The sequence below is a fragment of the Streptopelia decaocto genome (assembly GCF_964273445.1).
Source record: "Streptopelia decaocto genome assembly, chromosome: 2".
NCBI lineage: Eukaryota > Metazoa > Chordata > Aves > Columbiformes > Columbidae > Streptopelia > Streptopelia decaocto.
In genome coordinates, this window is record NC_138655.1 from 148,916,539 (window position 1) to 148,935,641 (window position 19,103).

The 19,103-nt window shown below is 37.3% G+C and overlaps 1 protein-coding gene across 12 annotated transcripts in view; it reads right to left on the reverse strand.

Annotated features, from left to right (window-relative positions):
* Positions 1-5,919: 5,919 nt before the first annotated feature.
* PARD3 (par-3 family cell polarity regulator) overlaps positions 5,920-19,103 on the reverse strand; it is a 457,959-nt gene continuing 444,775 nt past the window's right edge. For all 12 annotated transcript variants that reach the window (XM_082046280.1, XM_082046281.1, XM_082046292.1 and 9 more), the window contains 2 exons: positions 11,410-11,537; positions 5,920-8,024 (listed from right to left, as the gene is read on the reverse strand). In XM_082046280.1, the coding sequence (XP_081902406.1) occupies positions 7,631-8,024; positions 11,410-11,537 (522 nt within the window). In that variant the 3' untranslated portion in view covers positions 5,920-7,630. The remainder of the gene's footprint in view (positions 8,025-11,409; positions 11,538-19,103) is intronic.

Here is a 19,103-nt window from a genome sequence, read left to right on the forward strand (position 1 = left end):
CAGGCTCACGCTCCCCATGGTCCTGCACCCTCCACCTTCACTCAGCACCTTTGCAAATGGGCTGCACTGGTTTCACTGGGTTGTACTTGTTCTGCAGTGCCAGAGGCAAAACACTGGGATGTGCTTCCACCATGGCAGCATGTGGAGTTCTGTTTGCCATTTGTATTTATCTGCCCAAATCTTCTCAATCAGTTTTACAGCTGTTTAGCTCCAATCATTGTGGATTGTGACACTTAATATCAAATACTCTTCCAACATTCCCACATTAATAAACACAAACAGTGAATCCTCTCTCTGTTGTAATGAAGATTTCTGGCATCATTTAAAAGTGCATATTATTATGCCAGTATTAAGAACTGGTACAGTTTAATGCAATGCTGGAATATATATCCAAAAACTAATTTACTTGAGTCATAATGTTGGGATTATTCTTCTGTCTTTCATGATGGATGAGTCATTTGGAGAATGCTTAATGTTTTCTTGTCAATGAATGTTAACTCAAATGAATTATTCCAATCTGTTTACTTTGTCCCTTTCTAACAAACTCAAATTATAATTAAAAAGAAGAAAAAAAAAAAAAGAAATGCAAACAGCATTGAAAACGTAGTATGACAACATTGTGTAGATATTTCTACTCTTAAGTCCATGTCAATAAGCAATTTAACAATAGGAGAACTCTCAATGGGAGACCAACAGATGAAATTATTGTAGCACAGAGCCTTGGACAAAGTTTTTTCTTTGCCCATGTAATTGCATGCAGCCATCCTTGTGTGAAATCCCCCATCAGATTACAGGGCTTGTTGTATGTAAATTGAAGACTAAATGCTTGGTAGCACCTTTCAGCTCTGCAATGCTGGAAATGAGTTTTTTAATAGGAAATTAGATTAGTAATATTTTAGTCAACAAAAATGCGAAAAATTTCTGCATAAAGATGAGAAAACTATTCATGCAAACTGACTTTAAAAAAGAATGAACAATTGTAAAATTCTGTATACTACTATTCATGAAAATTTCTGTGTATTATTTTTTAAACAAAGAACGGAATATTCAAACATAAATTATTTCTATTCCGCTGGCTGTAGTATTAACAGCTTTTGGGTAGCAACAGGTTGCATAATTTACTGGCTTCTATTTTTAACATGATTTTATACAGTTCTCAAAGTAAGGAACAATATGTGGAAAATTACAACAAACTCCATCCAGATTATGAAATAGACTTTTTTGAACCATCAACAAGGCATTAAAACAAGACATTGCCATTTCCAGTCCCTTTAATGCTGCAGTTGATTACATTAACCTTCACTGAGTTTCAGAAGCTAAAGTGAGAAAAGACTTCTTAAACTTCCTCTGCAAAGGCAAAAGTAGTTCCTCTAGCATAACTTTACCTTCCTTTTTAGTCCATACCCCAGAAAACAATGGATCAGGTATTAACAAATTATCATTAATATTATTTATAAACATTTATTAAAATGTTTCTTGCAGTTTGTGCTGGACCACAGAGCAGAGCCTGAACATACCATACAGTGACAAAACTGAGGAAGATGTGTCATGGACAGCAACCAACAGGTGGTTGGAAGAATGAAACGAAATATAACATCATCATTAGACACAAAGTTTTAGGCAAACACATTCCTGTTCCTAAGACCCTACTGGCTTTTCATAAGCTGGCTACAGCTGAAGTATTACAAAACTTTGTGTTTTCCCCTAAGGAAGACACAAAATGTGATTGGTACCCAGAACAGTCTCAGACTTCAGCAAATTGTAAGTGGGAATCAAAATTATATTGCTGGAGCAGTGAAACTAATGTCTTCTCCAGCTTGCTGAACATGAAAGTGATAGCTGTTCAGGGCTTCTGGCAGAAGGCTGCAACTCCTTGAAATCTCTTAATTCCTCTAGATAGTTCTTCAGCTTCAAACAGTGGCCATGGGAATGTATTTCCTATGTCCAGGAGGAAGAGATCTCTCTCTCCCTCTACTAAAGCTTTAAAGAAGCAGTCCCTCAGTTAAATGAAGAGAGAAATTTAACTGCTGAAGGTAGCAAGTCCACAGCTATTATTGGTTCCAGCAATATGCTCTGTAATTACAAATGAGAATATCACTAGGACTAGGAATACATCTGAAATGAGACAGTCATGCACCTGTTGCAAAAATCTATATAAACTGACTTTTAAAACATTGCCTTCACACTGAATGCCCCCCCCACCAAAAAATAAGAAATATTTACTAGCTCGTACTGTCAACAGTAGTATTCTGTTCTATATAGGATAAAAATTAAACACAACTCCTAGTCCCAAGGACTGACAATCTAAACACACCCCAGGGAAACCCACAGAAGAAATAACAGAGGGACAGTAAAGTTGTTTTACATGTTGCATTGTTAATTCATGACTTACAGGCTACACACTAGAGTGAGTCTCTAGGACGGTCATGAGTTTTGCACTGAGGTTACTGCCAGCTTTTTATGCTTTGGGGTCATAAAGGAGAAAAAAGTCAACTAACTACCAGCGGCTGTAATGGTGACAATAGTGGAAGGGAAGTGGAGAATCCTTCTGCTCATGTTTTAGTCTTCTCCCTCCTCATTTCTTTCCTTATTTTCTTAAGCCAAAGATTACTCCAACAAACAAGCAGATTTAAATTGGATAACTGCAGCTATTATCACCCGTGGCCGTCATCCCTTCCTCTCTGACAGATGTCACTGTAGTTTGCAGCTCAATGTGTGAATGCAAGCCCATTCCAGACCCTAGTAGCTGTAAAATGTGCAGCCGAAAACAGTATTTCGGGAGCCAACTTGCGAGGGAAGAGGGTCCTGGCATCCTTTGGAAAGGCACAAGCAGCTTCCTCTTCCATCCAGTCACCTTTAAATGACAAGTCACATCTGTCTGAGCTCTGAAACCATCAGCCATTCAGACAGAGAGTGATACATCTAAGGAATTACTATTTTTTCACTGTGGATAGCATGCAGTGGGCATAAATATTTTCAAAACTTTCCTTAACTTTTTTTTTTTTGGTCTCCAAAGCTCTTGGGTTTGATGTTTTTCTTCATCTCACTCAGACAGTATTCTGCACAGTCCCTACTACTGCCTGGGAAGTGTGCACTGCAAACAGAATAGAAATCAAAGCCGTATTCTTTAGTCTGCTTTTTGTGTAATCCCAACTCAAGCTTCCAGTCTCAGTTTTTAGAATGTGATTAAAGTGTAAATTATAAAAGAAAACATTACTCCCAAGGACAGAAAAATATTTAAAAAAGTTTGCAAAGCAAAGAGAGAAATATCAATCACTGGCATGAAGCAGCCTAGGATAAGAATGAATTGCACGTCTTTTAGAGAACCAAATAAATGCAAAAGAATTAATCAGCAAATGTAAAATAGAGTGTGAAGCTGATACAAAATAGAAGAGATGTACAAGAGGGCATGAAACAATAACCATGTGCATCAAATAATCAGTGGGTTTCTGCACAGATGGAAAAAAAACTTGCAAGAAATGCTACAAGATATTTTGAAGAGGGTTTCAATGCACACACAGACACAACCTACTTTCCCAATGTCAGTTCCCCATCCTGGATTCCTGACCCTCACTCTTCCTCTGCCAATTTACAGCTGAACTTTAAATTGAGTCTGGAAGGCCAGGGTGTGGTGACACACCAGAAGCATAAAAAATGGATGAGGTTTTTTCTGCATTTCCATTCCTGACAGTTTCCTCACAACTCGTATGGACTGGACTGAGTACACGGGAGAGAAAGATGTAGAAACAGTCAGGCACAGAAAATAGAATTAGGAAACATTTTGAAAATATACTTGCAAGCCAGGACACGCAATAGCCAAATTCACTTTACATCTCAACAATGCAAGTTCAAAGGTTTGAATTACTCAAGAATATCCTGTGTTTAGTCAACACTGCTAATCTGGCACATCTCTTCCTTGTCTGGCCAAGGTTTCTTCCCTTCCCTTCTCAACACACCCAGCACAGATAAACGCAATGTTACAGATGGTCAAGAGCGAACGTGAGCGAAACATCAGCACAGCTTTGAAAGGCCGGCCATATATCTACAGTCATGATGGGTTTAAATTTTGTTTTGTTGTTCTTCCTGCTGTTTGCCAGCAATAAATGGCAATTGTACTTTCCGATCATGTTCAGCTGGGCTCTACGCCATTTTTTGCTGTTTTTGATGGCAGAGTTCTCAAAGACATATATTAAACTATCTGGCCCATGCAATAACTCACTAGGGCTGCACTCTTGTTTCCAAGGAGGCCCTGCAAGGAGAGGGGAAGTAGGTTATTTTAGAAAGGCAGCAGTCTTCTGCATTAGTAATATTAAACTTTCCCATGGAATTTCAATAGCATTAACAAATTATTTTGATAAAAAACCAGCAGGCTTTGGAGATGTTTTTTTAGGGTTTCAACAGAGAAAAATGTGCAAGATTTACACCCACTCCTCGATGTTGTAAGCTCCCTTACAGTCTGTTCTGTGACCATTCTTACATAAACTAAAGTTACAGAGTTAATCTCGTAATGGTAATGTGTCCACAAACAAATTACTGCAGTAATCTAGTTAGCTCAATTAACTTTTGAATCTATTCACTATGCAGAACTAAAGGTCATTTTCTACTAAAATATCTCCTTCCCACTTCCTTATCGCCCTTTGCAACTTATGGGAGTTAATATTAGAAATCCTGTCTATGCTATGTCAGGAAGAAGGCAGGATGACGAAGCCAGAAAAAGACCTTATTCTTTACTAACATAACACAGACATGGCCCAAAGAGAACATCTGCCTTCTTTCATGAACACATCTAATTATGGCAAATTGTTAACACCTTGAAGAGGAGTTTCATAGAAGGGTAAACTTTTAACATATGCCATCCTCACATGTAAAACATCCCATACTTCATACTTTTCCAAACATATGCCCTTTTCCCTACAACAGATTATCAAAGACCTTATTTTGCAAAGGACTTCAACCTGTTTTCCATTCCTGTGGACACGTTTTTTTAGTACTTGCAATTATTTGCCTGTCTAAATAATTCCATAGAAACATCAGACTATGTAATCCGGGAATGCAGTCAGGAGATGAGACAGCAAGGCCTGCAAAACTGCAAATGCAATTGTTTCCCCACTGACAACTGCAAGCCACTACAATTTAGGTCCTTTGCAAAATCATGCCTTTAGTTTATTTGGGCACCAAAGGCTGCCTGTCCAACTTGCAGCTCCTGCTACTCTTCCCCTTGAGATCCCACACTAAAGTCATAGTGAATAATTTGACACTGTTATCACCATGGCAACAGCCTGATGTCATGCATACACAGAATTATGATTGACAGTTCTCCAGTATCCAACAAAAGGAGGAATGAGGGGAAGAGGGAGAAAAACAGACACGGCTTCAATACTAATGGGGGAAACAGAGTATCACTGGCACTGTAAATATTGCTGTATTCATAAATCTGCCTTCTCACATTTTTCACCAAGTCAACATTCCTGTGAAGGGCTCTCATCAGAGCCCAAAACACACACTTGATGCAGAGGGGGCTTCATCACATGTGTCCGGATTTGGCCAGAGCACAGCGGGTGCCCCTCCTGCCGGCGCTCTCCCTGGGGAGACAACTCCATGCTACGGCCCAAAAGATCTTTGCCACAGCACTTATTCTTAAGAATGCACCTTTTAAATGTCACGGGTATGGCCTAAAATAACATAAGACATTAGACTGAGTGTTTTTTCCCTCTGAGGACAGTCTTCAGGTGTTCAGCTGAGCTGTAAATATTTTTCTTTTTTTTTTCTTTTTTTTTTTTTTTCCCCCGATGTTTATAAACATTCACAGAAAGACACACGCAAACCATTAGGAACAGGATAAGATAACATCTGAGAAGTATTTTTTAAACTCCACGTCTGCAGCAGTTCTCACAACGGTCTACAGGCAATACCAAGACGAGGATGGAAACAGCCTTTTATTCCAAATTTCATATGTACACGGAAAGCCGTTTTACACAGTTTTGCAAATTCTGCGTAAAAGAGCTATTGTCATCCAATGTCACTGTGCTTACACTAGTAACAACTTTAAACATGGAGTACATTATTAACAACAAAAATCATTAACAAACAGGCATAAAAGACACAGATATGTGTGCTGATATTTCACATATATTCTAGAAACAAGTTGGCGCAAAAATAAAATGTGCCAGTAAAAAAAAATAGGCATTTTTTTTTTAAATCACGCAATACATGATTTTCTTTCTCACTTTCTTGCTTTCCTTTTTGTACACGATATGCTGAGATGCATTCTCAAGCCTTTTCACATCAGGATTTGCAGGCACTTCAGCGACCCAGCTATATTTTTTACAATACATGAAGTTCAGAACAACAAACATAAAAACAGCTGCTGCAAAAGAAATTCTCATATCCCATATGCACATTCAATTACTCACTGCTAGAGCAATCTTTTTTGCTTTAGTTATTTTTGGATACTGACATGTTTTCAGGATGATGTGTAACAGTTTGTCTCCACTTATCTCCCTTTCATATACTTCAAGGTTTATTTTTAATGTAGCATCACGATGCAACAATACAGTATACGGAAGCACAAGGCAATTGTCCACAAAGATTCACAAACTGCAAAAAGAAGAAAATCTTTTCTTTTCAGTTTTTTGATCCAAAGAAAAACTTTGATTTCTTCTGCTCTTGCTTTAAACTATCTCCAAAATTTGATCAAAGAAAGACAACTGTGTATCAGATGACCGTCCCTAGTTCTCATCCTAGACACAGTTGTCATATGACCAAATTCATTCAGAGGTAAAGCAGAACTCAGTTCTGTGTTTGTTCATAATTTCCCATCTTTAATAAAATAGTAAAATATACTTATCAAAGGCTTGGCTGTGACTGTATAAATAGACTCTCTCCACTTATTTCATTTCTAATGGACTGTGTATTAAGATTATACGGCAATTGTAACCGGATTCTCAGGATAACTGAAAGCTTAATATTGTTTTCCTCATGAGTCAGGATAAAGGCTTTTTTAACAAGCTCAGAGTGGGGAGAGAGTGAGAGAAAAAGAGTGCTTATGTGCATAATAGGAGGAGGATAGTTTTTCAGCATATAGACACTTAAATATTGATTAACAAAGACTGGTAATGACTCCACCATAAAACATCTTAGAACTGTGACTGTGATCCAGAGTAGAGCTTAGCCTTATCCACTCAAGAGTGATATGTAACCCTCCTTCTGACCCAAAAGAAATAAAAAAGGACATGTCAATGCTTCCTTCAACCTCAAATTCATTAAATTTATACCATAAAGCTGCATGTTGGTGTAATAAGTCACTGCAAAGTAAAACACAGTACAACAAATCCTAGTAATAAGCCATCGACAACTACTCGACTGGGCTACAGGAGTCGGTACGCAGGGGCGGGGTTGCTCCCTTCCGCTATGATTGTCAAATGGTGGAACATCCTTCCATGAATTCAACACTTGAGACAGAACGGCAAAGACATAAGGCCCACCAATGCTTTGCCTGTATTTTTAAAGGCACTGAAACAGACAATGGATATACTCCTTAGTACCATCAGTTTAAAAAGTTTTCAAAATATGAGTCTTTATATGAAAATGTTCCTTATTGCATGACAAGTTGATCTTCATTTTCTTCACCTCAAGAATAGAATGGTCTTCCCTTTTCTGGTGTTTGCAATCTGTTCAGCCTGGCAACCTGAGACGGTGAAGGCGGTACATCTTGCCTGAAAGGACCTTTAGGAGGGGTATAATTAGGGTCCTGGATTTTCTTATACGAGTCATAGTTGCTAGGCCCTTCAGAAGAAGTTTTTTTTTTCAGTTGTTGTTCTTTCCTCCTCTGCTCTTGACGGAGCAGTTCTTGTGTTTCTAGCATTACCCTGGCATTGAAGCCATGTCCCCCCATATAGCCATTCCTCGATCCCTGGTAGCTGGAATATCTGGGATTTTCCTTCGCAGTCTGGAACCCTTCGCCAGGGGAATAGCTCTGCTCCCAGGAGTCCTGAGATACAGAACTGGCATTTTTTCTGCTTTGCCTGGAAAGAAAAATGGAAGAGGCTTTTAAGACAAATGTTTTGGTTCCCCTTCTATTGTTATTCACAACAATCCTTGGAAAGGAGTGTGATTCTGCAATGCCATCAGGTTTCCTCCACCTACAGCATTCTCAAGAAGTCATGTTCCCCTCTGCCCCGGAGAGGCATCTTGCCTCTTTTCTTGGGAGAATATTTCTTATAGAGTTGAACTGTATTTCTAGGCCTCTCCAGAATGAATAAGCCATGAAAACCCACCCGGTGCTACAACAACTATCATGTTCATATGAAAAAAGTGCTAGAATTCAGTTGCAGATTAGGACAGACCATACACATTGTTGTGCTTCCCAAGAAACCAGATAACAGCCAGCACTTGTAGAATCACTCATAAAAGATTTGAATCTAGTCTCACACTTGATTAAAAATGCAACAGCCAGATCTTTAAAACACTTGCTCGAACACCGCACAAGTCACAAGATAAAGCTCATTATTGATAGGTAGTTGCACAGATGAGAATTTCTTCCTCGCATTTACAGAACTAAAGAATTCTGAGCTATCAGGACTGTTTCCCAGTTTACTATAGCTTTTATTAAAGAAAAGGCAGAGATAACCTTTCTTGCTCATTTTTTTTTTGCTCCATAGGGTAGATAAATAAATCAAATACATACAGGAATTATAAATTCTTATCTCTTTTCACAATAAATCATCACATTATTTTGAAGACTGATTATGGTTTTGAAATAGCTTTAATTTACTATCAAGCCGCTAGATGCTTTTATGAATTTAAAATAAGATTGGTGATGATAAAGTCAAACAATTTTGTGCTGCAGTAAAAGAGTTACCCACTTTGAGATTAAAATTAGTGTATGAGAATCAAGCAGTAAAACAAAACATATTGCGACATTAATCAATAAGAAAATCATTTAGTTGTTTATATATAGCTTGGTTTTTCATGTCAACACACATGACTCACTGTGGCCTCATCCAATGAATATGTAGCAGAGAGACAAGAGACCCGCAGAATTCTTCTACCATTAGTAAAAGTAACAAGTCGCCTAACGTTTTTGCAATCTTCCTTCCTCACATATAAATTGAAAATTACTATACCCATCTTATTTCATAATAGATTTTGAGACCTCTGGATCAAAATTGTTATTCAGGATGAATGTAAATTATTACAGCAAAAATTACAACATAAAGTAAGTTCTTTGGCAAATTTTTATAGCTGTTCTTGATATTCACATATCCAACTTTGCCAAAGAAAAGACAATTCTGAGCCATGTTTTATCACTCCCTGGAAAAAGAGCAAATTGAACGAACCTCTGTAGGCTACGAAACTGTCAGGTTTCTGATCTAGGCTAAGATAAATTTTAAGTACTAGAAAATTAACTTGGATTTAGACATTGCTTTTACAGTTTCACGTGGGATGAGGATGACTAGTTGAACTGATTTAATTTACTGACTGTTTTCTGGTACTTTTTCAAAATTAGTTGGCACACTTTCTCTGTCTTTCTGGGAAGATCCTTTAAAATTGACTCAAGAGTTTATTTGCCTTCAGTACTAACAATTTAAATGTAAAAAGGGGGAAAAAAAGGAGGCCCCGAGAGACTACACAAGATGAAAAGCAACAAAGCTCAAAAATGAAGCCAGTGCACAAACTCTAATCATTGCAAAGCCATAGTTGCAACATAAAGCCTGGGACCTGAGTTTCAGAGTAAGATTTCTTTAAAGATCAGTCGCAGAGTTACAAAGAGTTCGTAAAGCTGGAGAACTGGATGTCCCAATTTGTTATAGGAGTATTGTGGTATTAACAGCACTCAAGTTTAGCCAAAGGTCGTGAAATTCTGTCTGCTCTCAGCATAGCTCAAATACCCACAGTGCTCAAACAAAATCATTAAACTATCATTAATTACTCAGTGACATGCATTGCTAGCTTGCTAGTCATTTTTCATGTTGAAAACTATATTGAGTGACGTTCTTGGTCAATCTTTTCAAAACAAGCATTTCTATGACCCAAAATGTTTTTTTCCAGATTTCTTGTAGATTAATTTTCTCCTTACAGGTATTCATTTCTGCCACTGGAAATGCATTACAACTGACTCCCAGCTTTTAAATGCTACCAGTGATTGAGTAGAGCTGGGGAAGCAAGTTTCAAGAATCATAGTTTTAAAACTAAAAGTAAACCCCCCACCTTAAAAGCAACACTAGCATTTGTGCTCTTCCACTCAATCTGTACGTTGCTGGGGCTAGCAAAACTGAAAGAGAACTTCTCCACAAAAACAATATGGCATTAATAGGTGTGGTCATTTCATAAGGAAGGTAGACATAAGAAGCAAAAGGAATACAAAGACTTTCAAATGGCAAACTGACAATCTAAGAAAACATAGTGACTTTACATTTACTTTTCCCACCTTCCAAACTTAACAGAAAAATTCTGCACTGAAAGGTGTAAAGCATGTGAAAGTCTGAAAGATTTGGTTTGATTTCAAAGATGTCAGTAGGATAAGAATTCATTATTAGATAACTTTGATTATGAAGCTTCTATTTGTTTCAAAAACAAATAATTATGATACACTTGGTAAAACACGTTGCCACAAATATATTTTCCACACCATTTCCACATGGGGCATAAAAAATAACACAAAGACTATTTGCATAATGTTGAACTATGATAGTTATCTAATTTACAGTACAAGTTGGGTAAACTTCCAATAAATCTTAAAGGTAAATATCAAGTAAAATAATTTTTCCCAAACAGCTAATTTAAAAGAATCTAATATTTCTTTAAAATACAGATTTGTTTAGTCAAAAAGTGTATTAATTTTCAGTATTCCATTGCTAATGGCCCAGTAACTTAGAAGAAATGTATATACTAGAAACTCTGAGGACCCTCATTTTCTGTATAGTGTTTCTCAGTTCCATATTCCTTTGTTTGAGGTCATGATATATTCTTTTTTCCTTTTAAGTTTTTTCTCTGTATCAGCATTACAAAGATAGAATTTCTATCCAGTAAGGAATTAGGCAACAGAAAAAAAAATAGTTTGAGATGTGAAAAGGAGACAAACCATGTCATGCTCAGGAGACTTTTGTAATTGCAGAAAACTAAACTGGATGATGTCCCACAAATAATAGCTTTGTCTTAATGTCTCAATTCTGTTGGGTGCTGAGTGTCTTCAAATCCCGCTGAAATCAGCTCTGAAGTAATTCTCCTAAAATAAAAACCTACCACATGCTCTTACTTAAGAAATCTTATGCCTCTTCCACACTGAATACACTACACCTTAAATCAATGCTAAACAAAAGTGTTTGCACTCAGTCCAACGTTGCCATTCCACAAATGACATTAGCTCCAGGCTCATATACACCATAGAGCTTCAGACAGGTCCCATACCTGGGTAGTGAGCTGTACTGCCGCTGAGCTTGTTGAAAACTCTCTCTTTCTTCTTGACGCTGCCGCTGCATTTGAACCTCTACCGATACTGAGTGTCTGCCACTCTGTGAGTACGTCTTGGTGTTTGGCTACAGAAAGAAAATGAAAAAGTCTTAAACAAAGCAGAAAAATACCCACAAACAGCTATCATTTAAATTGCTAGTGCACACATACAGTTGTATTGGTTTCAACAATCGGTTCAGGTAGGTCTTTCATAATAATTAGGTTAAATTCTGACCCATAGCAGTGGCCTGTCCTACAGATTTTGTTTCTGACCTACCGTTTCTGAGATGTATCAGAAAAACACTGGTCCAGAATGGGTTGCGCTTTTATAGTAACACTGAAATTTAAATTAAGTTGGTGGAACAGATCTTCAGTCATGTTAATGCTAAGTTTTACATGCCACTGAGGGAGGAGCGAGCACAGCGGCTCTTTCGAACCTCACCAGTAGCTCAAGTGATGCTTTCCCTCAGTGGAGCCATCCAGTTTTGCTGTTGCTCCAGACATGCACCGCTTGCTTTTCTGAGAGGCAGGGAAACATTTTGTGGTTCGATATGAACAAGTAGAAAAAAATTAGCAAGTATCTTGTGGGCAATGGGGAATCCTGTATCTCTGAGAAGGATTTTAGATAACATCTTAATGAGGTGACAATTTGAAAGGCCAGTACTAAGGGCACATGAAGATGGGTGGCCTTTCCGGGAACACAGAGCGTTACAGCTCAAGTTCTGGTAGAATGGCTGAATTCAAACTTTGGATTACGAAAAGTTTACTTTCTTAGAGATATCACTTTTCATTTTACTTTACTACTTTCTTCAGATTTTGTGATTTCAAGTTGCAAAACAGGGTGCCACAAAAGTCAAAGAATGTTTTGGGCTTTGTTGTTGTTTTTATAATAAGGTTTCACTTAACAAAGAAACAGAACATCATTATTTTATATCCTAAAATTACTGGTTCTATTCAAATCACGTAGGTCTCATCATGAGGAGGTTAGGGAGCATAACCACTTGGCTGAGCCTGGGACTGAAACAGTTTGTCTCAGACTTGCTTTTCTTAAAGCACTTTTTGCCTTTTTATCTTTGCCTTCCTTCAAAATACATCTCTCTTTTGTTTCTCACTATTACAATTCCTGCAGCAGAAAGATATCATAATGGCTGACAAATATCTGAAAGATAAAAGGCTTTTCAAAAGCTTCATACATTGAAGACAAGTTTTAGAAATGAGAAAGTTGTCATTTGTGACATAAACTTCTCCTTTGTCTTACTATATAGTCAACTACCCACAGGTAGTCAGAAACACAACAGTTTGAAACAGATGTACAACTTTAAGAAACTTCATTTTCAATAACAATACACTTCAGACAGAGCATCAGTCTCGCTCAGAATTTAACAGATACAATTTGGTGAACAGCTGCATTTCCCGTTACAAGAAGATTATTGTGCAAAAGAATCAGAATGTGAAAGTACAGACTATGAGTAACGGAGAACTTGTTTAAGAGAAGCCTTAATGCAACATTGATGTCTACTTCACAACAGATTTACTCTGTAAAAACCTCAGTAAAATGATATTTCTAATGAAAATGCTTTAGGAATGGTATGATGAAGCAACAAGTTGAGAAAACCGAATCATGTGTCAGCCTTGTGGGAAATTTTCTGAGAGATGAATAAGCTGTACATATGTATGTCCAAACCAACAACCCCCATGGAGATTTCCTGCTATATTAAATAAGGGCAACACATACAGAGCAGCGTTTCAGTTATTGCATATGTCAACATTTCTAACTTTCTTGACTTTATTGAGAGTCTTCTGACATTTGGTATTTTATTGAAGGGCTCAGCTTATGGAAGTGAGTGATTACCTGAAAATCACAAGATTTATTTGTGAATTCTCTCCAGTGTGGTTACAAGCAGCTTACAGAGAATCAGAGGGAAACTTAGAATTTCCCATCTCAACTTGTCCATGAGGAATATAAACATTTAAACTAAGATTTTTAGATTAAATCTCCTCATTTCAAGGGTTCCACTTTAAAAGTGTTGGAAAGCTTGCATATATTGGGAAAGCTACAGTTATGTCCTATCATATGTGAGAAAGTAGTTATCGCAGATCAGATATTAAATCAGAATTGCTTCTCTTTATTTGAAAACATACTTTCCCTTTTTTTAGTTCACTGTAAATATAACAGATTAAAGCACTTTTACAGCACTGGGAATGGTTAAATTATCAAACAGGTGAAGCTGGAATTGAGATGTTCCTTGATTTAGGTTTATGCAAGACACTAAAAAGCATCATCTAGAAAGCGTAAATGAAAGTACATGCACACACATGCAGAGAGCAAAAGTTATCACAGAAGTCTTTACTAAAGAGACAAAGGCTTTGAAAGCCCTAACAGACTATGAATGGACTAAGATCAAAGCTTCAGAGGTTTTTTGTTTGTTTGTTTTAATGCACACAGGAACCAATGGTTAACTAGAGGCGGGGGCTATCACGCCGGTCTGCCCGCTGCCATGTGTGCCCAGACAGCTGGATCTGAGAAGTCGGGTCTGGATTCTCAGCAGTTCAGCATTTATAATTTGATGGGTCTAAAGGCAAACATCTAAAATAAATTATCTGATTATCTGAAGGTATTAGAACCTGTATGCCCTATTAAATTAAGTAGATTTATAATACTTAACTAATACTTATTTACAGTCCTGTCTGCATGTTGTTCACATCTACAATAAGCTATTAATATAACTGAAAGTACAGCAATGAGACATAAAAATACTCTGTGTGTAATCATATATTCCAAAACATTACAGATAGACACACAGACAGGTACATTCAACCATCTTATTAATGAAAAGGCATTGCTTTCAAATCTTTTCATTAAAAGCCTCAGTGACAACATAGTGAATGCCCTTGATACATGGTTATGATGATATAAAGACAACATATTCCTTTTTGGATCCTTAACTTGTTCAGAAAAGTGCAAATCTCCATACAGTGATTTATCTTTTCAATATGCTTTCAATTAAAGTATCTAAACCAAAATATTTATATCAAAGTATCATTAGTCTTCAAAAGCTAATTGGTAATTTTGTCTCAATCCCCAAAGTATATTTTTATACATACATCTTTATATGAAATATATACACAAATACACATCTATATGCATGCATATCCCATTTATTTCAGCATAAAATGGAGGTAATAAAAAAAAACTTGAACTGTTTTCTCATCTTTCAACAGCAACAAGCAAAACATGTATAATGAATACACATAACACGGTAATTTTAACACTAATATCAACGCAAGGCTAAGTACAATAATAGGAACCTGAAATCACCCAACAAACCTGGCAACAGCTCGGTCTTCACAGTACAGATTGATAAGAACTCTGGCCTTGTTTGCAATGAGATGCATGACAAGCACTGACCTTTTAAATCAGGATGCGGTCAAGGCCACAATAACAACCAAGGCTGCATTATACAAATAAATGTATGTTCCTGTCTTCCACAATACATTTAAGTGGCAATGATAGTTATGGCATTCAGCATTGTTAAACAATATTCAGCATGTAAAAGCGTGCTTTAAGATTCATGAAATTACACAGCTCTTTTCTCAAAGAAGCATTAATTTAAAACCAGGGCTGCAAAATTAAAAGTTTCTATGGATTTCTCACTTCATAAAAACAGTGTTTTTTCATTTCCCAGAGAGTGTACCCCATGGTTCACATTGCACCGACCACTATCAGCAGTAAAGGGCAGCATGTTTTAGGGATAAAGGTCCCTTCCCTCTCTCCCAGCTACACCAGCAGTGCCCACGCAGTTTCCCTCCCCGCAGAGCAGCATTTCTGCCCATGGAGGGTGGCTCTGCGTGGTGACAGCGTGGGTGCTCCAGAACTGGCACAGGTCAAAGTTGCCACAGAATTAGAGAGAGGAGATCATAGGGGCAATCTGGAGCACTGGACTTTCAAGGATATCCAGCCAGTTTAGGTGACAGAAGATCAACCAGCTGAGGTGACACACCTGTCTCACAGCCCACTGCCATAAGGAGAAGCTGGCAGAAATGCTTGCTCAAACTCATATAACTCCTTTCTGCTGATAAAGAAATGGTGAATAGGGAGATTACTAAAGGAACAAGTCCCTTAGTATTTTTTTTACTTATTAAATAAGACAATTATTTAATACTAAAATAGATGTGCTTTTTTTTTTTTTTTTTTCCAGATTATACTCTGTGTTTAATCAAGAACTTGCAAGTTCATCCAGGGAAGCTGATATATACAAGGCCTCCAAAAAAGTCTGTGGTTCTTATAGTTCAGCAATAATTAGAAATAGATAAGATTAAATGACCTTGCCTGCTTCATGTGTAAATGTACTTGGCACAGATGACAGACAATCCAGTAACTGCGTATATCAAAATTCAGAATGATAAAAAACATTCAGTGGTTCTAGGAGATGTCCTTGAAGACTATTTTTACTTCCATCTTTTATGTTGCTATGGTGAACCGAACATATAGCAATATTTCTTTTTAAAATTGCCAACAGGTGTGTGTATTAATTCAAACACTATATAATAAGAAAATCCCATCCCTTTGTCTGTCTTTCTCTGGTGTATATGTAGGAAGCTGAATGGCGTGGTATGGAACTAAGATCTCCATTCTGTTGTGTAGCAGAAGCAGAAAGAAAATCTTCAGTATGGTACAAACAAATCACTTAGAGAGCCCTGAAATTCTGCCTGAGGTATTTACATTCTCTGCACAACTGTGAGCTATAAATATGTTTGCTTACAAACCAAAATAATTCTATTTCTTTTAAAAATAGTCTATCTTCAATTTCTGTTTCACATAAATTAGGAGATGATTGAAACTAGTGGGCGAAAGAAGTTTAAACTATAACATTTTAAAGTCAGTCTAAATCTTGGTGAGAAATTGCTGATGCTTCATGAAATCCTTCCCAAGTTTGGTGCAGAATGGACATTAACTACACCACTGAAGAGAAAGTGCCCTTGGAGAGGCTGCCCTGAGTAACTTTGGTTTCCTCTCCGAAAGAGTTTGGGGTAGGAGAAACAGAGATTTAGCTCCTAATATATTTTTTGTCTACTGCAATGCTCCATTGGATATTGCCTAATACCTTGAATAAAATATCCTGAAGGACACTCTTGAAATGGATTCATAATAGAAATAATTAATATACTACTTTCCTTTCTCATTAATGTGTTGAGTAATTCTACCTAATTTACAGTCTGATGTAAGCTTTACAGTGTTTGTTTTGAATATAGTCAGTTATTTAATTTTCCAGGTAAAATTAATACATTACAGTGGAAGCTGCAGAGATAAAAATCAGGCTTTTGTGCTTCTAAAATAATCTGAAATTATTTAGAATTCATTATGGCTTTGAACAGGTCAAGGACTTGAGTAAAAGGATAAGAAATTAGTACCATAAACAGAAAAAAAATATATATTTTTTTTTCCTTTAAATCTCTTTTAGAGACAAGACCTACACACCAACACAGAGCAGAAGAAACAAACATAGTTCCTCAGTTTTCTGAGCATTTATCCATCAAGCCATGCGTAGTATATTCTTAGGATCTCTGGAATCTTTCCTCTATGAAAACCATGCAGTTATTTACCTTTCATAAATTTGTGCATGTACTTAAAGTTATACTCAGACTAGTCATGTAGTATATTTACTTTGACCCAGTTAGCTTTAGAACAAAAAACTTTGTATTTGACTCCCAAACATTTAAAGCTGCTCTTTCAATGCCAATTTTCTCCGACCATCCAAATAGATCTAGGATGACCGGAAATGAATGTATTTGTAAATAGAACTTGACACTTTCCATTTTAACACTGAATTTTAATTAAAGATGAAGAAATAAACCACTAACTTTTGTCCCTCCTGCATCTTAGTGGGTTTTTTTGAGCACTGGTGTGTTTCTACAAGCAGGACTGGCAAGCAGCTGTAATGTTTTCAATGGATTTAATATGCTCTTTTTTTTTAATTGGATTGTTCACTCCCAAGACATTTAGGGCTATAATGTTGTGGTTTTATTATTGAAGGTGGGGATCTGTTAATTAAGATGTGCTAGGCAAAAATACAAGATATGGAACAAATTACAATTGAAATCCCCTAAAGCCCAAGACTGGTGCAAGCAAGGATAAACTTCAGCAGACCCAATAATACCCAGAAAAGAACGAAAACCAGAGGCTCAACTTTGCTATTGAACAGAAAAATCAGCCCCAAAAGAATCCTGCACTGGAATAAAAATGTCATAGCAACAGTAAGGGCCTTAAATATTAGCAGGCATACTGTGTTTCCATGCAGTTCTGCATGCCCAGATACACATTTCTGCAAACTCTGTCTGGAATTAACACCAGCAAGGTTAAAATGGATTAATCATATTTGATGTTATTTTTTTTCATGTGTAAAATCAGGCATACAGTATTGTCCTTGAAGCCCTCTTATGCCTTGCCTTTTGAGAAAAAAATAAAAGAGAAACCAAGAAGGTCGTGTAAGAGAAAACAATTTTGAAGCCTGAGAAAGTTACCTTAAAATAAACAAATGCAAAAATCTTTTCCCTAAAGCTTTAACTGAATTGTAGAACTAGTGGATTTCAGAGATGGCTTGATGTTGCAACAGTTAGTTATTAAACCTTAACAATGTGTCATTCAAATGGCCTTGAGCAGAATGTTATGCTGCTCAATAGACAGTGTCATCTCATTCCAGTGCTATCACTTTTTGTGTCTGTTAAGCTGCCTGATGCTGAACACTTGTAGGCAGTCAAGTATTTTGTTTACTGGCAGGACAACCACAGCCGGGCAAAAAGTCCCGCTCTGTCGCATTGCTCATCTGCAATGAAATAACCTTCACCTGATGGACACAGACAGAAAGGGACGGGGTCGGGGCTGGTCCCTCTGCCACAGACATCGCTCAGAGCCAGCGTGATGTAGTGCTCCACAGTTCAGAGATCTGCCACTGGGCTCCTGTGTCACAGGCCATTAATAGTCTGGGATGGATTGGAGTCAGTGATGTTCACAGGATCCTTTTGATAATATATTAGTCAGATTTTGAGCTATTTGGCTCCTCTAAATATCCTCAGAGCTGCCAGATTTCCATCAGTATCCATTACTTACACTGCAAACTTTGTGTTCATTTACACTTCCTTAAAGTAACCAATAGTCCCACATCACATCAGCACTTTGTTCTCTATCCTCAACCCTCCCATCATCTTGCTAATGAGAAACGCAAACCACTTATCACCTCATAGCACACACTTCTCCATGGATGGGTTTTTCCTCTCTCTCTATCCAAACCAGATCAGAACTGGCTGCTGTCATGTGGCTCAGAGGCTCCTCTGGATGTAAAGCCTTTTGTTTATATAGGCTCTGCAACCCATCTCCCTCAGGTGAAAACACGCTTTTCAACAATCGTCCACCTACAGGTGCACTTTTCACCGCTGTGGTTTGTAACCAACAGCTGACAGATGGAGAAGACTGAAGCAATGTTGATGAATGTATCTAAGTATTTTCCTGTGTATGTATTATAAACCACTTTCACATTTTTTTGTGTCACTAGTATTTAATAGTACATCTGGATCTGTTTTGAATGGCTGTCTTAACAAAGTCCATCATTTTAGACTAATATGTTAAAGAAATACACACTCCTTAAGAGAGAGGG